At 38.3% G+C, this 26,020-nt stretch overlaps 1 protein-coding gene and 1 long non-coding RNA gene across 4 annotated transcripts; one reads left to right on the top strand and one right to left on the bottom strand.

Moving 5' to 3' along the window:
• Positions 1-1,762: 1,762 nt before the first annotated feature.
• Positions 1,763-20,615, bottom strand: egfl7 (EGF-like-domain, multiple 7). Of its 3 annotated transcripts, none has more exons than XM_088355529.1 (8): positions 20,447-20,615; positions 16,366-16,591; positions 14,055-14,183; positions 11,720-11,832; positions 9,862-10,014; positions 3,833-3,912; positions 3,602-3,758; positions 1,764-2,418 (listed from the first exon to the last, which is right to left on the bottom strand). In XM_088355529.1, the coding sequence occupies exons 2-8, from the start codon at positions 16,446-16,448 to the stop codon at positions 2,399-2,401; spliced, it is 735 nt and encodes a 244-aa protein (XP_088211655.1). In that variant the 5' UTR covers positions 16,449-16,591; positions 20,447-20,615; the 3' UTR covers positions 1,764-2,398. The 3 variants fall into 3 exon arrangements, with proteins under 3 accessions (XP_088211657.1, XP_088211655.1, XP_088211656.1); XM_088355530.1 differs by lacking the exon at positions 20,447-20,615 and adding an exon at positions 18,826-19,010; XM_088355531.1 differs by lacking the exon at positions 20,447-20,615 and having other exon boundaries at positions 1,763-2,418; positions 16,366-16,508.
• LOC148350326 (uncharacterized) lies at positions 7,199-25,776 on the top strand. Its single transcript, XR_015853011.1, has 4 exons — positions 7,199-7,261; positions 9,868-10,037; positions 11,715-11,810; positions 25,640-25,776. It is a non-coding gene; the product is annotated as an uncharacterized LOC148350326 (long non-coding RNA).
• Positions 25,777-26,020: the final 244 nt, after the last annotated feature.

Below are 26,020 nucleotides of genomic sequence, written 5' to 3'. Positions count from 1 at the left end.
AGCACCGTATTTGGCTTCGTCCATCTTCCAATTAACTCAAACGATCTTCCCAGTACCTACTGAAGTATAGCAACCCCAGATCATGATGCTGCCACCACCATGTTTGACAGTGGGGGTGGTGTTTTCAGGGTGATGTGAAGTGTTACTCTTATGCCAAATGTAGCACTCCGCATTCAGCACAAAAAGTTCAACTTTGTTCCTCAATATACTTGTGTCTCCTATGTGGCTTCTTGCAAGCGCCTTTTTATGGTACTTTTTTCAGAAACGACTTTCTTGTTGCCATTCTTCCATAAATGGCAGATTTATACAGAGTATGACTAATAGTTGTCGTATACACAGATTTTCTCACCTCAGCTGTGTATGCATTCAGGTCATCCAATGTGATAATGGACCTCTTTATTGCTCTTCAAATTAGTTAACGCCTTGTTTGGGCTGAAGCTTTAGAAGAAAGACCAGGTCTTGGTAGGTTTGCAGTGGTTTTATGATTTCACCATTTTGATATTATTGCCCTTACAGTGCTCGGGAGATTTGTAAATGTTGCAAAATCTTCTTGTATCACATTCCTGCTTAGAACTTTTTCAAAACTTTATTCCAGACCCGTGTTCTTTGTTCTTTGGTCATCCTAATGCTGTCTGTTCTCCAGTGCCTACTTTTACAGACCTCTGAGCCCATCACAGAGGAGGTGCATTTAAACTGAGACTTGATGACTCTCGGGTGCACTCTGTTTATCATTGTTAGTCATTTAGGTAGGCATTGGATCATTCAGAGGTCATCAGGGAACTTCTGGAGTCAATTGGCTGAGCTAAGAAAATAGGGGGCCAATGTTTACATTTCAGTTTTTTCATTGTAAATATAAAATGATGGAGTAGTTATGTTCCACTTCACAATTGTCTCACATGTTGATTTATGGAAATATTTTCCCTTTTTTTTTTGTTTTTGTTTTTTTTTTGGTGAAGTTTGATGCCTGAAATGTGGCCATGTGACTAAAGGTTCTTGGGTTGGCGGGGCGATTTAGGGGAACATATTTTCACTAGGCACTGTACACATTTTGTATTGATTTAATAAATATAAGATTAACTTTTTGTTTGAAATTTTTTTTTGTTTGGTTTTCATGACATTAAGACTGTGTTACTGTATTGTCAAGTGTTAAACGAACGATGGCAAAGAAAAAGTATTTTTATTCTGATTACAAGAAAATGTGACTATTTTTCCCCGGAAAAGATGACTTCATGAATTGGCTTTAATTTATTTATTTATTTAGTCTTGTTTTGTCAATTATTGGATTTTCTAATGTCAGAAAGAACCAAAAAATACTCATGAGTTGTTTTGTTTTTTAAGCATTTTGTTAAACCAACCACCAAATTGGTCTAGCTGTCTATATTAAACGAATTATTTATGCCAATTAACTTGCAGTGTAATGAATAGCTAAAATACTGATCTTATAATTTCGAAGTGTTTTCTTTTTTCACCAAAGCTATTAAGACGGAATACAATAAATACCCCGCAATTTGTGTGTTTGCGCATGCGTGTCACTAATCCCCGCCCCCTACTTGCGGTATTATGGTTGATATTGACAATGTCGTGTTTTTCAACTAAAAATGGGATAAATGTGAATGCCTTGCATAAATATCAATAAATTTATTTTATTGTATTGATGTTTTTCCAGCTGGCTTCCTGAAAGTTCCTCCTGATCTGGTTTGATTGGCAGGTTTGCCTACTGTTTATTTGGTCATTAAACACACAATACATTTGAATTAAAGAATGTTTTTATTATAAAACAATACAAAACCATGTACTGATAAAAATAACTGGTTAATTGTAATACATTGTCAACAAAAATGAAATGAGAGCTGCTCTGGTGCTGATATTCTCTAATGTATGTTATTTGAAACATGTTATGATTCAGAACATCAAAGATGTCTGAATACAACGGGCGAATCATTTCACTCATGCACAATTGGTTTGACATTCCGGTTTGGGAAATGACTGAAAATCAGAGATATTACATTAAAAATAAAGTTAAAAGTAAAAATGTCGAAAAATCAAAGACACACAGTGGAAAAGGCCTCAAATCCGGAAACTTCTACTGCCAAGCGCCATCTTGTTTGAAATTCTCAGATAGTGTTGAAGTTTGAGATTAAAGATGATTTTCAACATCGAAATCAGTGCATCAAAGACACAGGAATGCTTTGTTGTCGCAATCACTTCTTTTTTTTTTAACATATCCCACATTTTGTATGAAACATGGAATCTGCTGGCTACCCCCCCAAAAATGAAATGGTTTTCAAATTAATGACTAAAAACATCAAAGACACAATTCCATAAGAATGGTCTGTGAAAATCTCCAGTACAATCTTGTGTGCATGTGTTGGCCATGTTGTTTTAAGTTTGGTTCTGGCTAGTTGTCCTGACAGGAACCTAAACGGTACAGAGAAGAGAAAAAGTGTTATTACGAAGAAATGCTTGATGTTATCATTAGGTTTAGGAGTCCCCCAAGCACACAAGCTTGAACATTTTAGAACTGCCACGTCCAAGTTTAGCTTGGCCTAGCTTAGGGTAGCACAAAAACAACTGTCATGGTCACAATATAAAAATGCTCTTAAGCATAGTGGTGCTTATTAGCTTTGCCATTTTTTTTTTTGTTATCTCTTGTAGATACTGAGATATTCTTTGATTAGCAAAGTAATGAAAAAGTGTGTAAATCTTTGAAAAAAGTGCTGAAAAGTTTGATAAAGTACTAATAAGTAGTGAAAAACCATAAAAAGTGTGGACAAAGTAGTGAACAGTAGTGCATAGAAGACAAAAGTGTGTAAAACGTACTGGCAAGTACTGAAAAGTGAAGAAAAGGTAATGAAAAGTGTGGACAAAAACACTGAAAAGTAGAGCAAAGAATCAAAAAGTACAGGTAAGTAGTGAATAAGTACTGAAAAGTAGTGAAAGGTATTACATAGTTAAAAATATGGACAAAGTACTGAAAAGTTGTAAAAAAATGTGAAGGTATGGATTAAGTACTGGTAAGTAGTTAAAAATACTGAAAAGTATAGAAAAAGTATGCAAAAGTGTGAAATGTCTGGTGAACATATACAGAAAAAGAGTCAAAGGTACTCCAAAGTACTAAGATATAGTAAAACTAGTGAAAAGCATGGACACAGTGGTGAAAGGTATGAAAAAGGTCCAGGAAAGTATGGACAAAGTAGTAAAAAGTAAGAAAGAAAATTTAAAAGTCTGGACAAAGTACTGAAAAATGAAAATTGTTCTGTACTCAGAAGTATGAAAAGTATCAAAAGTAACTAAATGTACAGCAAAGTACTGAGACATAGTGGGAAGTAGTGGAAAGAATGCGCAAAATACTGAAAAGTAGTGAAAAATGAAAAATTGAGAAGCATAAAGAAAGTACTGAAAAGTATTGAAAAATAGTAAAACGTATGGAAAAACTATTGAAAAGTACGGAAAAGTAAAGTAATATTTTCTATAATCAATATATACGTTGTTAAGAACAGTTTTCCGGACCTTTTCCAAAAATATCTTAATATTATCTCCACTTCTACCTCATTTTTCGCTAATGTGTCCGTCCTGTCAAAATGTCCCCAATTTTACTCACAGGTTCCCAAACGTTCTTCCAGAAATCCGATCTGCTCGCTCAAGGAATCGATGCGGTCCAACTGGCGGAAGGAGTGTGACAGCAAGGTGGCGCTGTTCTCCGACATGCTTTCCTCTGGGAACGCGTTGCTGTACGGCGCCAGCGCCATCTGCAGCTTCTGTTTGGGATTACGAAAATGAATCACGATGCGGTGAAGGAGAGAAAAAGACGGAAATACGTGAGTGGACGTACTTTCTCCAGGAGTTCCACTCTGCTCCTCAAGTTTTGCACTTCCTCCGTCACGTTCTCGGGAAAAATGCTCAACGTCCTACCTGCAATGTTAGCGCAATGTTAGCAGTTAGCAGTCAAAGTGGCATCAATAGAGTTGCCAGAGTTGAAGACGGTACAGAGAAGGTTGTTGTCATGGTTCTATGGCGCCCAACTGGCCACGCCCGTGTGTGTCACGGTTGCCATTGCGCCCAATTGGCCCCGCCTGTGTGGCGCCAACTGCAGCTTGTTGACAGATTGGATCCCTGTCAGTATTTAAACTCTGTCCTGTCAGTCCCCTTTTGTCGGTCCGTGTGCAAATCTCTGTTTTTACACGGCAAGCCCTTTTTCGCCTGTCCTGTTTATTTGCTCCTGTTGGTCTCCCGTTACGATCTGTTTTGAGCTAGCCCACGTCTACCCTTCCGTCCCGAATTACGACCTTTTTTTGATCTTGACCTCGTCTGTTCTCCCGCCCCGAATAACGATCCGTTTTTTGATCTCGACAACGTCTACTCTCCTCTCCTGGCTTTCGACTTTTTTCTGACCCCGATCACGTTTTTGCTCTTCTATCCCGGCTACTGACCCGTTCTTTCCGTTCCCGACACCGCCATCGCTTGCCACGGAAAACCCACTTCCACGTCTGAGCAATCTACTCTCCGCGACCAGCGATCTCCGGATCGTGTGTGCGCTCCTTTCCCTTCTTCCCAATAAAACTGTGAGAAACGTTAAACGAGTGGGTCCTGTCTCTGTTCTGGTCCTGACAGTTGTTTCTTTTGTTGTTTCCTAAATGTGAAGAAACAGTGCATGCTTTCTGGATAAGATGTATTTATATTTAATTGGTATATATCAATTCATCTGAGAAAATATATTTTGAAGACAGCCTTGTATTTGACTTGTCAACCAACATATTGTTCTACGTTTTAATTAGTCGAAGAGGTTACGAGTATTTCAAGCAAAGTTTGTGTAGATTTGAGGAGAATGTCTAGGCGTTGCGTCACAGGTGGATGCGGTAATAGTACTACAAAGGGCGGGCAGCTAAAAAGTGGCTAACGGAGAAGTATAACACACTGAGAGCTAACAGGGACCGATCAGTGAAAGGCAGTCTCAGTGGAAAAATGCAAGGCCGGACGAAAAAAACATGCAGTGAGCAGCCACGATAACCAGGAACCAACATTGAAAAACATCTGGAATGACAAACCTGGCTTGGAATAAATCAATGGACATGGCAGGCTAGCTGGGGTAATAACACAGTGTGCAGCTAAAGGGGGCTTAACGGGAGCTAACCAAACAGGAAGAATTTGGTAGCTCCGACGCTAACGGGGGGACGGCCAGACAATAATATACCAACCGCACCACACGCGATGAAAGGCACAAACAAAAAGCCACAATCGCCTACCTAAAGTGAATCAAAGGAAAAGAAGGGACACACACTTTAACAGCGTCAGGTAAACTTAACCTACGCACCTCTTAAAGGTCGAAGTATGCAACGCTGATAAAACGGTCACAGTTTGCCCGGCAACAAGGTAAGCAAAGTTCCAATTTCCCCACGCAGAAGTCAACAGTACGCAATTGCTGTTCACTACAATCATCTGTTTCAGAGCTGCCTCATATGTTGTGTAAACGGGATTTGCCATTTTGAAATATTTTTTACACAACATATTTGCATTGTTTTGGGAAGAAATGCTACCCATTCTGTGCCTAGTTTAAAAGAAAATGTGGTCTTTATGAATACTTTTAAAACAAAACGAGGACTTGGCCGATCTTAGCATGTTTAGCTTAGCATTCCAACAAAATATTTCGAACACAGTTCCTGGGAACTATGGAGGGACTATGCTTATAAAAGTAAAGTATATTGAAACTGTAGCAAATGGAGGTGACTAAAAATAGATCTTTTTAATCTCTTCCAGATGTGTTTCGTCACTGACGGAGCTGGGACGGAGTGAAGATTCCAACCGAAAGCGCAGGTGTTAGCCGAGCGAGCCAACAAAAAGCTCTTTCAACATTGGAATGTTGCTAACTGCTGACATAGCTTTTTTTTTTTTACCAGAGTTGGGCATGTTTCTTTAAATAATGAATTAGTAATAGTCACTCACTATTTTTTCCAAAAAGTAACTGAGTCAGTAACTTAGCTGCATTCAAGTCAGTTGAATGGAGAAGAACAGGTAGTTATGTGCAGCACGGCGGAGCAGTGATTAGCACGTGTGCAGCACAGTTCTAAGGTCATGAGATCGAACCTCCTGTGTGGAGTTTGCATGTTCTTCCAGTGCTTGCGTGAGTTTCCTCCGGGAACTACAGTTTCCGCTGACATTCCAAAAACATGCATGTTAGGTTAATTGGCCGGTCCAAATTGTCCCCAGGGTTGAATGAGCAAGCGAATTTTCTGTCCCAGTTCAGGGTGTCCCCTGTCCACTGCCCAAAGATAGCTGGGATGGGCTCCAGCACCCTCGCGACCCTACTGAGGATAAGGGTGCAGATAATGGATGTATGGGTAGTTATGTTATAGAACCATGTAATATTTTTGCCGTACAGATTTATCCTACGCTTAAAGTACAACAAAATAAACAGTAAACAATACGATAAAATAACAATCAACAGTAATTAATATAAAATGTTTAATAAGTTCAATACAACTCGAATGCTCCGTTGTAGAGAATTCCGACCCTTTTTGGAGAATTGGCTTTTTCGGCTTGGGTCACTAAAAAGGGTTGGCTCTTTCGGCTCCCCAGTGGCTCTTCGGGTTGATTTTGTTGTTTATTCCCTACATTACCATTTATTATGTATTATTATAAACGACTTAAAAAGGGGGGAATAAAGCAAAATAACACTTAAACATTAACACTGAAAAACACCGGAAACATAATTTGAAGCATTTGAAAATCTAAAAATAAAAAGATAAAATACAAAATAATGTTAACCTTTTTCACACCCAACAAATTAAAAGTCAACAGCACAGAATCCCTAAAAAATGTATTTGGAACAACCACAGGCGAAAAATAGCGTCTCAAAGGGAACCGGCTCTCGATTGGTGGGTAGCCGACTCCCAATCCCAAGAGAAAGCCCATAGAGCCCTTTCGTTCGCGAGCGACATAATTCCAATTCGCCATTACTTTCGGCCCTTTAGCAGCTACTGTATTCGTCATCGCTATCCATCTTTATACTACTGTAGTCGCTATTTTGAATGGCGATATGTTCCCAAGAGACGTCACGTAAACAACTCAGAGGAGAGAAAACAAACGGCGCTGTTAAAAAAAGTGCCAGGTGTTCGGGGACACGCCACCATTGCAGCCAAAGTAACGCACCGGTTCTGATGAGTTAGTAAAAAAATAACGCCGTTACGTAACGGCGTTAGTCCCTACCCTGATTTTTACAGTTAAACAGACTGACACGTGAGAGTCCTCTGCTGATGTCTTCAAGGTACTTCAACACAAAAATTCCTACATCTATCAAAATATGTTTTGCTAGTTGTTTTATAATTGTATTTTGATATCTTTAGTAATTTAGCCTAGTTTAGCAAACACTCGGTGGGGGGCGGGGAGTTGGCTTATTTTTAGCTGTCACAAACTAGCTACAAGTTCTATAAAACTAACATTCGGTCTTATTTCAAAGCTGCCACAGGCTAAATTAACCTAGCTTATTATTTTTGTACGTGTCTGTAAGACTTATATTTTGTATCTCGTTGACAAGCTGCCACAAATTAGCATAGCTTAGCAAACACTCTGTTGGGAAATTGTGTCCTTGAACATTTTAGTGAGTGCTTAAACGACCCTCTAGAATCTAGTGTAAAACATGAGGCCCACAGGCTGGATCGGGTCCGCCTAAGATTTTATCCCGGCCCGTGAAACAACCCTGATAGAAGCGCAAGAGATAAATGAGCTGCGGTTTTAAATATGTCCAGTAGATTTTGCCTCAGCCAGGTCCCACACGCAGAGCAACTGGAGCTGTATTTCTTTCTCTCTATCGCTCCCTTTCTTTTATGTTTTTCTCTCTTTTACTCTCTTTCTTCATTTAATATATTTGTTCTTCTCTCTTTTCTTATTCTCACTCTCTTTTTCTTTCCCTACTATATTTAATTTCTCTCTCTTTCCCCCTTTTTTCCCTCTCTTTTTCTCTTTTGCTCACTCTCTCTTTTTATCTTTCTCTATTGCTCTTTCTTTTTTTGTCATGCTCACTCTTTTTCTGTTTTTCTATCTCTTTTCTTATTCTCTTTCCCTCTTTCCCTCTCTCCTTGTCGCTCTTTTCTTGTTCCTGCTGTCTTTGCTTTTTTTTCCCATTCTCTTTCTTTTTTCTTCCTTACTTTCTTTATTGTGCCCTCTCTATTTCTCTTTCTCCCTTTCTCTCTCCCTTTTCTTCTCTCTCTCTCTTTCTCCCTTTCCTACTTTGTCTCCCTGTTCTCTCTCTCTTTCTCCCTTTTTTGGACTTTCTTTTTCTCTCAATGTGACTCTTTTTCTCTTTCTCTCTTCTCATTCTTTTTGACTCTAATTCTCTTTCTATGTCGCCCTCTTTTGCATGTTCTCCCGCTCTATCGCTTTTTCCTTTTCTAGTCTCTTTCTCTCTCTCTTTCTCTTCCTCCATCTTTTTTTCTTGCCCACTTTCTTCATTGTGCTCTGTACATTTCTCTTTCGCCCTTTTCTTCCTCCCCTTTCTTTCTGTCACTTTCCCTCTCTCTCTCTCTCTCTCTCTCTCTCTCTCTCTCTCTCTCTCTCTCTCTCTCTCTCTCTCTCTCTCTCTCTCTCTCTCTCTCTCTCTCTCTCTCTCTCTGTCTGTCTGCCTTGTTCTCTTTTTATCCCCTTCTCTTTCCTTCTCTCTTTCTCTTTTTCTCCCTTTTTTGCTTCCTTGCTAGCATAGTTTTGCAAACAGTCAAAGGGGAAACTGTGCTCTTGAACAGCTCTATATGACCTTTTTTTAGCTGTCCCAACTAGCATAGCTTAGAAAACACATCAGCAGTCAAAAGGTTCTTTTCAACGTCTTAATAAGACAAACATTCATAATTACAAAGCTGCCACAAACTATCTTAGCGTAGCTTAATGGTTTTCTACATCTCTGTAAGACTAATATTTAGCACCTCATTGTCAAGCAGCCAGAAATTAGCCTAGCATAGCTTAACAAACACTCAGTATAAACATTGTGTCCTTGAACAACTCTGTAAAACTACTATTTAACTGTCACAAACTAACAGGATTGGGTAAGGTTACTTTAACTTGATTACTTTCAATTACTTTTGGATTACTCCAATACCAAATATGCTAATAAAAGACAAAAGAAACTAAATATGAATACAATTATGACTCACAACACATGGTAAGCTTTCTCTCCTGGCTTTGATCTCTTTGATCTCCGGCAAAACTAACATCAAATGCGACAGAAACAAAATGAAAAGAAATCCAAACAGCTTGCCAACATCATTTTTGCCATTCCATATATTCCGTTACTCCCCAAGCCTGCACAAAATTTAGTAATTTGATTCATATTTAGTTTCTTTTGTCTTTTATTAGCATATTTGGTATTGAAGTAATCCAAAAGTAATTGAAAGTAATCAAGTTAAAGTAACCCTACCCAACCCCTGCAAACTAACATAGCTTAAAAACATGTCAGTCAAAAAGTTCTTTGCTTTGAAACCAACATTTAGTCTCATTTTGAAGCTGCCACAAATTATCTTAGCCTAGCTTAATTTTTAGCACGTTGACTATTCTTAACCCTTTACATTCCAGTTCCACAAGTACCTGGTTTTATAGGAAGTAGACAATAATAGACAAGTATAGCTTAGTGATGATATTAAAGGCTTAATGCGTAATGTTCAAAAAGATACAATTAATAGTTGTGGAAGTGCTGTAGGGGGCGCCAGTCGCAGTGCATTATTACTCACGGTACGAGTTGAGAGCGGCATAGCGCGTACCAAAAGTAATAATGAGCCGCGAAGCTAGCTATGATCTCGTCTTCATCTTCTTCGTCTCCACAGAAAGAAATGACATGAACACTGACATACATTTGTGTGATTTCACTGTTTTTCACCCAACCTGTAGGTGGCGCTGGAGTGGGGGCAGAAGATTTGAGACAAGAGCGAGCGTCCCCGGCTAGCACGTAACCTTCTTCGCATAAACATCGGAAACTACCGATCGTGTTTACGCATCGATGCGAGCAGGGATGAAGTTTTACGCACTCGTCCACATCTGGAAAAAAAACACAAAAATGTGTGAGGAATGAGTACTGCCCTTTTTTTGAATAATGACAGTTTTTTAAAATGTTTTTAATTAGTGTGAAAGAAGTGCTTTTCAATACCTTTTTCACTGTTTTGTACTTTTTGCATGATTTTCAGTACTTTTAAGGACTTTTTCATACTTGTTACTATTTGTACTATTTATACTTTTCAGTACTTCATACTTTTAAATACTTTTTTAAAATCCTTTTTTGCATACAATACAATTTTATTTACATGTTTTAATTAGTGTTATAATAAAACTTTTCAGTCCTTTTTTTTCACTATTCGGTACTTTTTGCATAGTTTTCAGTACTTTTAAGTACTTTTCAGGACTTTTTCATACTTGTTACCATTTGTACGATTTTGTACTTTTTAACACTTCATACTTTCAATACTTTTATATTTTTTATACTTTTTTTGCATATTAGACAGTTTTATTTTAATGTTTTCAATTAGTGTGATAGCAGAACTTTTCAGTACTTACTTTTTTTCCACTATTTTGTACTTTTTGCATAATTTTAGTACTTTTCAGGACTTTTTCATACTTGTTACCATTTGTACTATTTTGTACTTTTTATCACTTCATACTTTCAATACTTTTATATTTTTTATACTTTTTTGCATGTTAGACAGTTTTATTTTAATGTTTTTAATTAGTGTGATAGCAGAACTTTTCAGTACTTTTTTCCACTATTTTGTACTTTTTGCATAATTTTCAGTACTTTTCAGGACTTTTTCATACCTGTTGGTACCTTTAGTACTTTTAGTCCTTTTCAGTCCTTTTTCATACTTTTCAGCACTTACACTTTACACTCCTCAGTACTCTCTCATACTTTTTGATGCCTGTTATGCTATTTGTACCTTTTAGTACTTCCCCATACTTTTTCGCTACTTTTTTTGCATATGTTTTTTTGGAAAAAAAATTCTGTATTTTTGGTCGTTTTCTGTACTTTTTCAGCACTTTTAACACTTTACACTCTTCAGTACTCTTTTCATACTTTTCGATACCTTTTTAATTTGTATATGTAAGTACTTCTTTATACTGAAAGGTACTACTTTCAGTAATATTTTTGCATGCTTTTTATTACTCTTTAAATTACATTTTTTAGCTGACAACAACACTTTGCAATACTCTTTCATAGTCAGTACCTTTGTACTACTTTATACTCATTACTGTTTATATATTTAAGTAGTTGCAGCATAGTAGTTTAGAGGCTTTTTAAGTCAAGTCAAGTCATCTTTATTTCTATAGCCCTTAGTCACAAAGAGTCTCAAAGGGCTGCACAGATTATTGCAAACCACAGACTATTATTACAGACTATTATGACACCATCCCCTGATCTAAAACCTACATGAGGGCAAGGAAAAAGTCAAAAACCTCAACATGAGGAAAATGAAGAAACCTTGAGAAGGGACTAATCATGAGATAATCCCCCTTCCAGGATGACCGGGCTGCAATGGATGTTGCAGTAACAGATAATACACCTCAAGCTATGCATCCCACCTTTAAATTCCAAAAAGCGGTACATTTAAAAAAAAAAAAAAAAAAAAAAAAAAAAAAAAAATTAGTACGCGTTTTTAAGGTGGAAAAAAGCGGTAGTCTAACATGTAAAATGGTAGTGTTAGTGAGTATGCATTTCGCTAAGCATAGATTTCAATGTCTCCTAACAGTTTACCTTGGTCACAGTTGAGGGAGTGAAAGCGTTTCCATCCTGGACAACATTCAGGGTAGAAGTCGGATAAATACCCAACTCTGCTCACCTGCCGGTAAGCCACCGTGTACACGGTTCTGTGGAGACAAAACGCAAAACATTAAACACCAAACTCCTTGTGAAAGCCAGAGTGTTTGATATTTGACCACTAGATGGTACTGTATTGTATAAAACGAACGTAAACCGAGCACAGCGCAGCAGCAAGTTGCTAGACAAACATGCCGGAGACTTTAGGTAGGGATTCCTCTATGTAAAAGAAATTCCAAATTTCTCGACCTCCATCCATCCATTATCTGCACTTTGGCACTGGTTTCCGTTGGCATAGGTGGGATGGGCTCCAGCGCCCCCGTGACCCTACTGAGGATAAGCGGTGGATGGATATTTCCATGATGACCGGCCTCCTAAATCCTAACTGCATGTCACTGTTAAGGATAAATATTCATTTGTGAACACGCGCTATCGGCCTACCACAGACGTCAAGAAAGCCCGAGTCCAGAGAAAGAATTTATAACAAACCGAGAATTTATAACAAACTGGAAAGACCACGGAGAAGACATCCAGCTGCCTTCCATCTGACTGGGAATGCACACTTAGTGTTTTCTGAACATGAAAGTGTGTGCTTGGATTTGACTAAGATAAAGTTAGGATTTAAAAAAAAAAAGTTTAAAAAATGGGGTTGGCGGTGGTGGGAATAAGCAAGACCAAAATAAACAACCAGAGCGGTCTCCATGGGCGCACATTTCCCGTAGTTACACAAAAATACTTGATACTTAGACTACATTCCAGTTGTGTTTAAGTGCGTGTGTGTATCCATGCTATAAACATCCGAAAAACATTGTTTAAAGCTTCTCTTTGTATTTATTAAATCATTAATTTGTATACTGTTCATAAAGTAAGCCATTTTAAAAAAAAGAATTAGAAAAGGCTCAATATCCCTTCTTTTCAGACCAATACCTATCTTCACCTTTCATTGCTCTGCTCTTCGCTTTGAATGTCACTAAAATTGCCTGTATCTTATTTTTTGATAAAAAACAACAACCCACAATTAAGACCAATGTTCTCTATTTTCAAATTTTTAGCAGGGGTCATAAACCTAGGGCTCTCGTGTCATATGTGGCCATTCCGATGAGTACATATGACTCAGATGTGCATTATCCACTGGAGAGTTCCAAATTTGGTTTGCTCAATGTTGGGTTTGGTGCGTGCATAGCCGAAACTACTTCACTCATCCACACTATTCGGTACAGTATTTGAAGGGCACAATTTTACTTACAAGTTACAATCAAGGTGTCTCACCAACGGACCAATTTTTGGCTTTAAATCGTTAAAGAATATTTTTTCCATTGAAGCTCACTAAATAATGTATACTCGCTGTTGAGACACTTCATAATAAAAACCCACACAACAAACTGTAACTATCCACAAACGCTAGCCAAGCACACAGAACAACTTGATTGGGTAAGTAGTCAAGGTGGGCGGAGCTATGCAACACAGCACGTTCCCCTCTATCTCACACGCGCCTATTACACTGAAAGGGAATACGTCCATAAACTTGACATATTTACAAAAGATCTCTGCTTACACCTTGTTTTGAAACAATTATTTATTCTAAAAAAATGAACGTCAAAATACGCCTCAATGATCTTAACTGTGGGAGGGAGGCAGGTTTAAAATGGTGGTACAGTATATTTTTTGGCTTTATTATTATTTCATAAATTCAAAGTACTAGTATTTAAAGCGACAGTGTGTACTATTTACTGACTCCTAATGGTACAAAAAACTAATTTCGGGAAAAAAAAACATTGATTTGAACACGAGGCAAAAATACATGAACTATCATAGCATTGTCCATTTTTATAAGAAATTAAAGGTCAAGAATTTTTTGTTTATTTTACATCGTGGAATCTCTACATAGAGGTCACCGCCATGTTTGTCTGGGATCTTGCTGCTTTGTTGGGCTTATTTAGCACTGGTTTCCGTTCGCATTAGACAACAGTGCCATCTGGTGGGCAAGTTTTCCAACTGGTGCCTTTAAAAATGCGCATTTATTTGATGGTTCATATATTATTGCTTATTATTTAAGTGAATATAGTTTTTTGATGAATGAAGCGTTTTTAACTCTGGGAGGCGCTAAACAATACATAATATCCCATTTTTAAAAAAGCATGTATCAGAACAGATACACTCGATGCTCGCCCATCCCTAAAAACATATTTTGAAACACAATTTTTAGTAATATTTTCAGTTAAGTTCAATTCCAATTTAAATTGAAAGAAATAATTAAAAACATAAATCTCACTTATAGGTGCTGCAAAGGCGTCGGCCATGGCACGTGGTCATGTAGGGCTTATGGAGTGGCAGTACGTAGGACTCGGTTACCATGACGACGTGCTGATGATGTCGCTTGTGGTTGCCACACACCCTCCTCCTTTGAAAGAGAATAAAAAGGAAATAATCAAATAAATGCCGTTAATTAGCATTTCTTTATTGGTCTTTGATTCATAAATACTACATTATTCAGTTGTTAGGGGCAGTGGCGCAGTGAGTGACGTAAGGACTGAGAGAAGGGTTAGATTTTGATCATTTTTTTGGCATTTCACCAGGGTGATATTGAGGAAACTCGCAGCCCTGGGGCCAATTGCAGTTGGCAGATGGCAGTTTGAGGCCCCCGATTAATATGAAAGTTTAAAGGGACAGTGTGTCTTATTAAGAATAAAAAACATTCATTCAAGAAAAACAATATTGATTAATATAAGATAAGAAATGATACATGAACTATGAAATGAACATGAATGTCTTGAAATACTCGACTGCCGACAAATATACATTCATTTGCTAAAACATGAGCTAATTGTACCCCATTTTGGCTGATAAGGGTACCTTAAATAACCAAAAACGTTTTACTTCCTTATCTTTTTGTTTTTCTTTTCCTTCTCTTTTTTCCTTTTTAATTTCTTTCTTGTTTTTTCTTTTCCTTTTTTCTTCTTTTCTCATTATCTCTCTTCCTCCTCCTGAAAATGTTCCCCTTTTTCTGTATTTTCTCCTCCTATCTTTGTGAAATGCTGGGCACAGAAATGAAAAAATGCGTTTTGGTCACTTTGAGGCTCCCAATTTGCCATTCTTTGTTGTTTTTAACACTCGTTTTAAGTTGCACTACACAATGCAGCAACATCTAAACCAGATGAAATCAATTTTTTGTAAAGTAATTTTTAGGCAATAACTTGCCTATCGTCTAGTGGTCAAATAAAACACACGGTCCCTTTAATGTGAGTGCAACCAGCTCAAACTACGGATTCATTTATGACTGATTGATTTACAATATTAATTCTAGGTATTTTTTTTAGATCTTATTTTGTGCAGTATTTTTTTTAATATAGTCAAGAACAATGGAGGATGGTTATCTTGTGGAAAACCCAATTCAGCCCGAACTTATCCAGACCCTAGCTACTGTGGTCCCGAAGTCAATTGAGACCCCTGTCTTGAAGGAACACTGTGTAATATTTGACCATGCACTGTATTGTGTAGTGAAATTAAAAACGAGTGCTACAAAGCAAAATAATATAAACTACAGTGACTCAAAGTACACCACTTTTCTTCTATATGTTTGCCTAGCCTTTCACGCTCTTTTGTTTTTATGGTGTATATAGGTGAGCCTCATGTTATTTAAAAGAAACACATTTTTTTACCTCCAAATATTTAAAAAATGCATGTTTACATGATAATCCATATGTAATCGCTTATTATTTAAATCAACATATGTATATTTTTTTACAATTTTTTTTTTTTTAATCACTCGGAGACAATACACAATGTCCCATTCATTTCCAAAATTTAATGTCTTTTTGTGTCTTCACACACACATACACAAAATACTTTCAACGTCTGAATTGTTTGGTATTAAAAAAGCCAGCTAATTATAAATGATCAACTACAAGCAGAATGGCCTGGCTTTGCTGGGCATTCTCCTTGGGCGAGGTTGTTGGGGTTATTAGTGAGCTGGCCTAAAAGTGCCGCTTCCTGAAAAAGAGTCGTAATTCATATCATTAATCACACGTCCAAAAAGGGCGGTGCATAACTAACTCGCACCCCGAACAGCGCCTCCTGCCCTGCACTCGTATCCCTCCGCCCGGTAACGGCTTGCAGAAGTCCACTGTAAAAGGAGCGCCGGCCGGAGCAAATTGCTCTCAGCACCAATGAGAGACGCCTATATGCACAGGCTCAGTTCAATGGGCAATTGTAATGCACACGTATCAGCAAAACATGGTCTCCAAGTGGCATGCCCGGCAATGCCGGGCTACCATTGTCAATTTTACTAGTATTATTTGGGGGTGCCTTGACACAAAACCTAGCTAAAGACACTCTCAGAGCCCTAAAGTTCATCTGCGTGAATTTTCACGAACATCGGTTCAGTTGTTTTAGAGCCTATAAGTCACATACGAATACACACATGCACACACGTAAATCAGGATACATACATACATTTAGAAGCTTTGATCATATATATTTAGGTTAGACAGATTTCGATTAGATGGATAGATTTAATTAGATTTAGATTACATTACATTAGATGGATTAGATGCAGGATGTGTTAAAAAATGCCTGAGATTTACCCGTAGTGGTAGTGAGCGTTGGACAACGGCGTGGGTGCAGCGTGGAGGACGAGGAGGGCGGCGAGGAACGTCGTTTGGATCATGTTCCTTTCCCACGACGTTCCCCCTCTCTCGCTTTCCCTCTCTCGTATTCTCTCTCTCGTTTTCTCTCACGCTCTTCTGTTCTGAGCCGTGCCAGCCCGAGCGGCTGAAAGAAGGGAAGGACCAGGGTGGGCCGGAATGCGCTCTGCTCAAAGAAGGACCACCAGAGAGAAGGAGAAAATAAAAAACTTTATACAACATTCTTAAATTAAAAAGGGGGTGAGGTTTACAAAAAACAGTAGCATAGTAGTTCTAAAAAGCATGAGACCCGTGGGCCAAATGTTATCATTTTATGTGGCCTGCGAGAGCGGCTGAAAATAAATACCGTATATTCCGGACTATACGCGCACCTAAAAACCCCAAATTGGCCAGATATTTAAAAGCACACCTTATAACAGTGGACACTATTAGAAATGCATACAGTTTTTATTTGTGTTCGTTGCTGCACGACCAAAATTGCAAAACATTGTATGGAACATACCAATGTTAATTTTTATTTAAAAGAAATAGGTTGGAAATGTTCTATTTTTTTTACATAGTGGAATCCATATCTAGTAGTTGCCACCATGTTTGTCTGGCATCTAGCTGCTACGCTGTGATCATTTAGCACTGGTTTTCTTTCACATTTGACAAAAATGCCCTCTAGTGGTCAAATATTACACATTGGAGCTTTAACCTCTAGACCACTAGTGATACAGGTAACAGAAGACCGCCTCTTCCAGTTTTATTACACCCCCTTTGACAATACCATAGAGCATTTTTTTTTTAAATTAAAAATAACTCAATGTCTGGGTGTTATTTTTTGGTTATGCGCGATCCGAAATCAAATTGAATCTTTACCACTGGAATACCAATGATATAGAAGACACGGAAAAAAAATACATTTGCTTTTAGCTCACCATCACATTCTCTTTAGTCACGGTACCAAAGACAAATGTTGATTTTGTTGTGCATTTCTCATGTTAAGATCACAATAAAATTGTCACTTACGATTGCTTAGAATAGAATAGAATATAATTAGTATTCACTGTATCACCTTAAACGCACAACAAATTTAACGTGAGTCATTAGTACCGTGACTAAAAAGAATATGATAACGATATTGCCTTTTCGCACGTTAGCTATATACTACTGGTGGTCGAGTGCTCTGACAACTAAGCTGATCTTGGACCTCTTAAGACTGTGCACGGCACAGCAGATATTTGAAGTTCCATGGACTTTTTTCTGTGAAGAACCCACAGTTACTATTATTTATTTCATAAATACTGTTATTATACATTTCTGACTTTCTATCTTTGAGGAATCCAGAGAAGATTTTGATGTTTGCTTTCTGGGAAACAATGCTTTTTTTTACATTTGGTGATTTAAGGGAAATTTTGTGTGGCCCTCACAGGAAAAAGTTCGGGGATCCCTGGATTAAAGTAACGAAAACAATCTCAAGAGCCGTTTGGGAGCCGAAAAGCGCTGGCTCTTTTTATTGAGCCATGCCAAAAAAGACGGTTCTCGAAAAAGAGCTGGAATTCCCATCAGTAATGTGCTCGAATGCGCAATTAGAAGGTTTCTATTCTTCACATATTTCCCTCCTCATATATTTATGAGTTTCACTTGTGTTGAGTTAAACATGTCATAATTATTATTGTGTGTTTTTACTTTACTTATTTTATATATTTTGTTTGGTTGTCCCTGTATTTCTGCAGCACTTTCTGCTTCCTTTAAGATTGTTGAAGCCCCAGGGTGTAATATTTGACCTTTAGTTTGCACTGTATTGTCTAATGCGAAGGAAAACCAGTGCCAGAGAGCACTGCGTAGCAGCGAGATGTCAGACAAACATGGCGGCAACCTCTGGGAAGGGATTCTACTATGAAAAAGAATCACAAATTTAAGACTAATGCATTTTTTTCGTTTAAAATTAATGTTGGTATAATAGTTCATGTACTTTTGGCTAGTATTCGAGTCAATGTTGTTGTTTTTTTTAATTGAATGAAAGTTTTTTGTACCACTAGGAGGCACTAAATATCACTGTTACTTGCCACTTTTGTTTGTAATGGTGCAATCTTCAATAAAATCCAGTTTAATAGTGTAGCATGGGGCTAAAATTAGGGTAAGGAGAAGTAAATAGAAATATGAATAAAAACAAAACCCTAAGGCAGAAAAGCGTAAAGTGACGTAACAATACTCGAGAAGAGAAGCTAAGCAGTTACCGCAGGTATCCGCACGAGGACGCCCTTCCCCCAACTCTCTCCCGACCGCGGCTAGTCCTGAACTCCCGCCGCGCGCGCTCACGTTCAACTGTTGCGCGCACGTAGGAAGCCGCCAAGCGAGCACGTACTACGCGCGCGTACACGCACACCAAACTCAAACAACGCACAGGAAAGTCACCTTTGCTATGGGAATAATCCAAAACTTCTGCAGGGGGGGCGGGAGTCCAACAATCTCCGCACCGGTTAAGAGTCCATTTTAAATCCGTTTTTGATAGTCCCAGTCATATTAACCCGATTAATAATTCCGGTGTGTGTGTGTTGCTGGTCAGTTTAGACTGTCACAAAAACGGTGCGCATGGGGGTAATGGGAGTGCCCCCACTCCCCCATTTACGACCCCCCGCCTCCTTTTCCTCAAGTGGACCCCCAGCTAACCAGTGACGTCACCCAGTCTACACTAATGTTTTGGGTCTCTTTGATGACGACGGATTGAAGTTCATACGAAAATACGAACAAATTACAATTCCACCGTTAATTCATTAAAAAAAATTGTTTAGATTGAGAATTTGTTACTAAAACTTAAAAGAAAGTACAAGATTTAAAACATACACAAACACCATTGCAAAATACTCATTTTTTTTTAAAATACAAAATGCAATTGTTCCAAAAGTGTTTTACAAATGTAACGGACGATTTTAATCATATTTAAATCTCATATTTCATTATTATTTTTTTTTCCAGTGCGTTTTTTCAATGCGCTATTACTAAGCATTACGTTGTATTTCGTATTTTGCCAAATTATCCTGATAGTCTTTGATCTTATTTCCCTGTTTGCCAGGAATAACTTCAAATCGAATCTTTATTTTTATATTACATTCAATCATTTGTATTTATTGGGTGGTTATTCGCCAGAAAGTGTATCTTTTACTTTTATTGCATGAAATTTATTTATTTTGTATTAGTGTTGTTGTTTTTTTTAATCTGTGATGCTTTGATTTCGTTTTGAATGTATTCTCAAAAATATTCTTTAAAAATATAAAATTTGTATTTGTATTTTTTTTTTCAATCTGTTTGCAACAAACATCACATCACAATAAAAGAAAAAAGAGTTGACATGTTATAAGAGACCTGACCCCATAATAACTTTGGATGCTTCCTCTATCGATAATTTCAAAAAATTATCATATTTTACATCATTTTTAATCATTAGTTCGTCAATTTAGAAATGATCATATTGTTTGAATCACATTAGATATTTTACAGTTTTTAGGGATTTCTTCTTCCCATCCTTCTCTCCGTAATTCTTCAAAGACAGTACAATGTGTAAAACCCGAGACAATTAGGCAATTTTTCATGTATATTTTGAAATGGGAATGGACGTTAACCGAAAATGTGAATTGCCCGGGCCAGACGTGACCAGGTGAGAGCTGGTCATGGATAATGAAAAAACAAAAAAGAAAAAGAAACATTTTAAAGTACAAAATATGAAAAGTGAATAACCGTAGCAAACTGTTCCAAAGACTATTACGGTTATGATTGCACTTTTCCGCTATTGTTACGATACACTATTCTTTTTCATTCACAATTATAGCAATACTATTTTTAACTTAGTCCAATCTCCAAGCACTACGTTGTAAATATTTCTTTCTGCCTTTTGTCCTGATAGTATTTTATCTTTTTTTCCCTTTAAAGTATTTATTTTAGGTTTACCCTAGAGTGACATGTCCAATCCCGTTGCATAAAATTTTACACAATGTTAATATTAATGACGATAAAGAAAGTTCAATTCAATTCTATTTACCTGTGCAAGCGCAGGCCTTCAAGCTCAAGGATGAAGGCCCTCAAGCTCCCCCTTGAGCTACGGCCCTGCAGCCAATAATGTGCCATGGCCATTGCAGAGCCGTCTATGTGTTGCATATCGCTGGTCTGCTTGCTCCCGGTGGGTCGTCGTGGCGGTCCTCCTCTGTGCTCCAAAATGATCTTTGGGCGTTTTTCCTCTTGGTTTTATGCCACGCTTCCTGTTGTAACTAAGACAGGAACTGCATGGACAATCCCTGAAGCGGACTTCCTGTTCACTGTTAGGCCCTGATAAAAATAAAAAAAGTCGTCTACTGCACAAACACTCCGATTCTGCAACTAAAATCCATTTGGATGGATATTTTTTACGTGTTATCTTTCACTTTATGTGCTTTTAATAAGCAGAACCGTTCAAAAGAGGTCTTTATCTCATTTTAACTTTGAACAAGAGCCTTCTTTGGGCAGTGAGCAGGGGACACCCTGAACCGGTTGCCAGGCAGTTGCAGGTCACACAGAAACAGATAATCACTTGCTCAGTTATACTTGGAGACAATTTACCTGACATGCATGTTTTTGGAATGTAGGAGGAAACCAGAGTGCCCAGAGAACAGGCAATTTTCGCACCGGGAGGTAGCTGGAATTGAACCCTGGACCCCACACCATGGGTCTGCGCACTTACCTCTATGCCGCAGTTGAGAATTAAGGAAACCCATCCTGTTGTTATTTTATTGAAATAAAAGAGCCGCATCTAAGACAATACGAAAAAACAAATTAAACAGAAGATAGCACCTGGGTGTCTTTGCAGAAGTTTAAAGAAGCTTTAGCTCCTTTCTATAATAAACGTAATATCTAATAGCGAAGTTCCATATTCAGGTGAACATTTTCACGGAAAAAAAAAAATAATAAAAAGCAGTAAGACTTGGGAATTATTAAATCGATAATTTGAATAAGTGTTTGTAAGCTAGGTATGTTACTTTGTAGTCTGCATGAGATTCCCCTGGTTAAATAAATTGTAGTGGAAATAAATTCAATCTTCTTTTCCTTTATTTAATGTACAGTTGATCGACACACATTTTGAAATACAATAAATGATTAAAATGGGCTTAAAGTACACAATCCCAGCTGCAATTTGAGACTTTCCACATCCAAATTGGAATAATCTTTGCAATGATTATAAATCTTTTTCAAAAGACCAAACGTAATCGAACAATTAACTCAACAGACTTTAATTGACTCAGAAGGCTTTTCCCTTGTTAACCTGTCATCAATTAAGTAGTGCAAAGGTCTGGAATTGATTGTTGGTGTGTGATTTTGAATTTAGAAGATGTGTGGTGACCACACATCATGTGTTCAAAGGAGTTCTCAATGGAGGTAAAGCAGAAGATCCAGAGACTAAAAAAAAAAGAAATCCATATAATAGCTGAAATGCTCGGTGAAGCCAATTCAACTGTTTGGTGCATTCTACGAAAAAAAGGAATGCGCTGGTGAGGTTGGCAACCGCGACCGATGATCACCGAATGCTCTCCATGGTAAAGAAAATTCCATTTACAACATCTACTGAAGTAAAAAGCATTCTCCAAGAAGTGGCTGTAGCTGTCGCTAAGTCTACAAAAAAAAATAAACTTAATGAAAGTAAATACTAAGGGTTCACCACTAGGTGCAAGCCAGTCATCTTGGTCGATTGTGTTCATTGATGACATTACAACAGATAAAAGTAGCCCGAGTAGTTCCAGATACAGTATAGCTAGGACAGACTAGCTAAAACACCTCAACAATCCAGGCCAGTTTTGGAAAAGTGTTCTATGGACAGATGGGACAAAAGTAAGCCTATACCAGAATGACGGGAAGAAGAACGTTTGGAAATTAAAGGGAACAGCACATGATCCAAAGCACACCACATTAGCGCAATGAGGATCAGAAAAGAAGACGTGGAGGCATGTGATGGCATTGGCATCCATGGCCTCCAAAGGCTCTAGGTCAATTGTGTTCATTGATGACATTACAACAGATAAAATAATCTGGATTAAATATAAGGTGGTGCAAGCCATTCATCAGTCCCTAATACAGCATGGACAGGCCAGACTTGACTTTACCAAAATATCACCTCAACAAGCCAGCCCAGTTCTGGAAAATAACCCTATGGAGAGACGAGACAAGGATAAACCTATACCAAAATGATAGGAAGAAGAAAGTTTGACGAATAAAGGTAACTGCACATGATCCAAAGCACACCACATCATCTGTGAAGCACAGTAGAGGCAGTGTGATGGAATGGGCATCCATGGTCTCCAAAGGCTCTCAATCAATTGTGTTCAGTGATGACATCACAACAATTTGAAATATTCAGGGATATACTTTCTGCTCAGATTCAGCCAAATGCTGCAGAGTTGATTGGACAGTGCGTCACAATAAAAATGGACAATGACCCAAAAGCAAACCAAGGGGTTTATTAGGGCTAAGAAGTGGAATATATTGCAATCTCGAGATCTCAACCCGATCAAGTATGCAATTCACCTGGTTTAGTTGGATAGACCCACAAACGAGCAACAACTTAATGCTGTTGCAGTAAAGGCCTAGTAAAGCATCAGGGAGGAGGAAACCCAAAGTTTGGTGTTGCCCATGGGACCTAGACTTAAAGCAGTGATTGCCAACAAAATATTGACAACAAACCTTTTAGTTTAGATTACACTTAGTTGTCTAATTACTTTTGAGCCCTAAAATGGGTGTATTTGGAAAACAATGTATACAATGTATCAAATGTTATTTTTCAACCACTTGAATGAAACATTACAGTCTGCACTTACATTGTAGAGCCCAACTTGTGAAAATTGCATGTCTGTCCAAATATTTTCTGGCCTAACTGTTCCTTTAAGGCAGCACACTGACTAGGATGCACAATCAGTGCAGGGCACAGCTTTCATTCTTCGGAATCCAAAAGCTCATCCGCAAAGTGGGCGGGGAAACCCTCCGTGCCGCTTCCTCCTCTACAGGAAACCGGAAACGGCTGTGCCGCGAGATTGCCGCGCCGCCTTTTTAGCGAACAATAGCAATCTGGCCCCGGACAGGAAACGGATCTGCGTCAGACGGATTTGAGGAAAGGGCGAGCGCCGCCGACTTTGGAGCTCGGCGGGAAAGTCAGAGTTACTGGCAATTAAATGGAACTCTTATACGCTATGTGAAAGCCCTGACATCAGCGCGATGGGATGCGGACAAGGAAGCAAATCGTTGGCAGGCAATGTTCTCGAAGTCTGACTAGTAAAATAAATAGCAAAATTTATTTGGTATTTGTAAGATTCTGAGGGATTGAATACAGCCAATGCAGTAGACACCCAGGTTACAAAATGAATCTGTTCAGAGTTGGGGACTGCAAAGTGAAACTAGCTAACGCCTTTAAAACCACGAGCAACCAAGATAAACCGCTGGAAACTACAAAATAGTATTACCTAATGTCCTCACCACAATGTTTATTTTGCAACAAAAATATGAAAGCCACTGATGATGAAAAGATGCACTTCATATTTTACGATGTGATATTCTTGAAATTTCGGAACTAAATCAATTTTTTCCTGTGATCTAGATTTAGTATTGTCACAAAAACATTTCTGAGGTCTGATTCATATCTGAAAAGCAGGATGAAGCGCTACACTTAAAAACAACAGCGACCAGACGGTGAACGTGCTCTATCTAAGTCAGTTGAGGAGGCTTCTCTTGCTACAGGTAACCATGGAAACCAGTACTACCTTTTTCATGTGGGGGAGAAAACCCCTACCACAAAAACCACCTGGAGAGGGATGGGAGCCAACGGGCTCTAGTTGCCCAAGACACACCACAGTAAGTGGAGCCCTTATCACCATTGCGGTTAAGGGATCTGTAAGCCATGATATAGCAAGCACTACTTATGTGTAATATGCATGCATGTGACTTAAATAACACTCTAAATAATATACATGTCAAAAAACAATGACATTTTTTCCCCTTTGGTCTAACGTGACTTGAGCTGGTCTAATGGAGTAGCAGGTGGATGCCGAGGGGGTGAAAGAGACGGGGGCAGCGGATTAAAAATAAAACTGAATTTAAACTAGCCACCTGCAAGAATTGACATGCCCTTGGAATAATTTTTGCTTTATTTGCCTCAATTTTTGTATTAATTTTTCTGATCGTCTATTGGATAAGACCAGTTTAAGGTCTCAAGTCCACACATGCTCATTTTTTTATATAATACAGGATGGCCCACCCCTCCAAAAACAAACAAAAATGACTGTAGTGAGTAAATGTACCCATTTAAGAATGGAGGCAATTGTTGAAGGAGAAAAAAACATTTTCCCCAAAACATCTTGGTTGCTATGAGGTGTAAGCTAAGAAATTACACAATTTTATCTGACTCCACAGGCCAGACATATAACGAATCTAAGAAACTGTTTTATTCTTCTGCGTGTTTGTTTCATCTCTGGTAATGGCTAACAAAATAAAGGCTTGGGGCGATGAATAGTTCCTTCGAAGGTTTTATTTACAGAATATTTTGGGCACGAATATGTCACAAATGTAAAACGGAAAATTAATTATAATCATTCTTTTACTGCTCTGTGCGTGTGTGTGTATTCGTATGTCAAGTCAAGTCATATTTATTTGTACAGCCCGTATGTGGCTCATAGGCTCCGAAAAAGCTGAACTGATTTTTGTGAAAATTTACAAAGTTTTACCAGTACTTAAGGCTTCTGGGAGTGTTCCTAGCTATGTTACTGACAAATTCACAGTAAATACAAACAAAATTGCTTATCATCTGCTCTCGTGTGCAAGCGGCTCTGAAGCTGCATGCAGCCATGCCGCTCTTTGGCACTCCCTAGTGGCTTCCAGGCTCCCTTTTCAACAACCATGACCCCAACAACCTTGCCCAAGTAGAATGCCCAGCAATGCCAGGCCATTATAAAAGAATCTCGTCCCATGCAAGTTGCCATCTGTCTTTCAAGGTTGCAAACTCATCACCTCTGTTTCTTTACCACAGTGACCCAAAATGGGAAAAAATGTTGTTTACATCGTGGCTATTGCCCACTTTTGTGTAATGCGAGTCCGCAAGAGGCAACTCTCACGATAACCATTTCCCCTTGCTAGATTTGATCACATCTTCAGAGTCACGAGCAATGTCACATGTTTCGTTTTTCTTTTTTTTCTTTGCTCATTGGGGTTTCCATCCAAACAGGACATCCTGCCATCCAAGGCCTGACAACCTCTTCCTCAACCAGCCTCCTCCACAGCATTCGGATTAGGGATGGGCAACTGAAAAGGGGAAAAGTAGGGGTAGAGGAGGGGAAGACACAATTTGTCATTGGTGCTACTGGTGAGAGCTGCACACGACAACACACTGCCTAAGCAGACCAAAATGCTATTTAAAAAACTGACAAAATACATCCTGAATTTGATTTATTTTCCTTTTGATAATCACGCAAAAAAAATGTTGTCATGCACAAAAAATCAAATCACTGACAATTTTCATTATATTTGGTATTTTTTTGTTCTGCATATCATTCCAAATCTGTAAAAAAGTGAACAAAATATTTGGTCAAATGTTTCTAGGATTAAT

This window comes from Urocampus carinirostris, chromosome 16 (genome assembly GCF_059441175.1).
Source record: "Urocampus carinirostris isolate Australia breed hairy pipefish chromosome 16, RoL_Ucar_1.0, whole genome shotgun sequence".
In the NCBI taxonomy this organism is placed as follows: domain Eukaryota; kingdom Metazoa; phylum Chordata; class Actinopteri; order Syngnathiformes; family Syngnathidae; genus Urocampus; species Urocampus carinirostris.
Note: the sequence above shows the minus strand (reverse complement) of the source record. Positions and strands in the feature narration are given on the sequence as shown.

What these genes read in the sequence shown, in the direction of transcription:
- egfl7 (XM_088355529.1), bottom strand. Translation starts at nt 16,448, where the DNA reads ATGATCCAAACGACGTTCCTCGCCGCCCTCCTCGTCCTCCACGCTGCA. An exon ending in CGCCTTTGCAGCACCTATAA is followed by an intron (nt 11,833 to 14,054) that starts GTGAGATTTATG and finishes TTGTCTCCACAG; the next exon opens with AACCGTGTACACGGTGGCTT. An exon ending in CACTCCAGCGCCACCTACAG is followed by an intron (nt 3,913 to 9,861) that starts GTTGGGTGAAAA and finishes CTAACATTGCAG; the next exon opens with GTAGGACGTTGAGCATTTTT.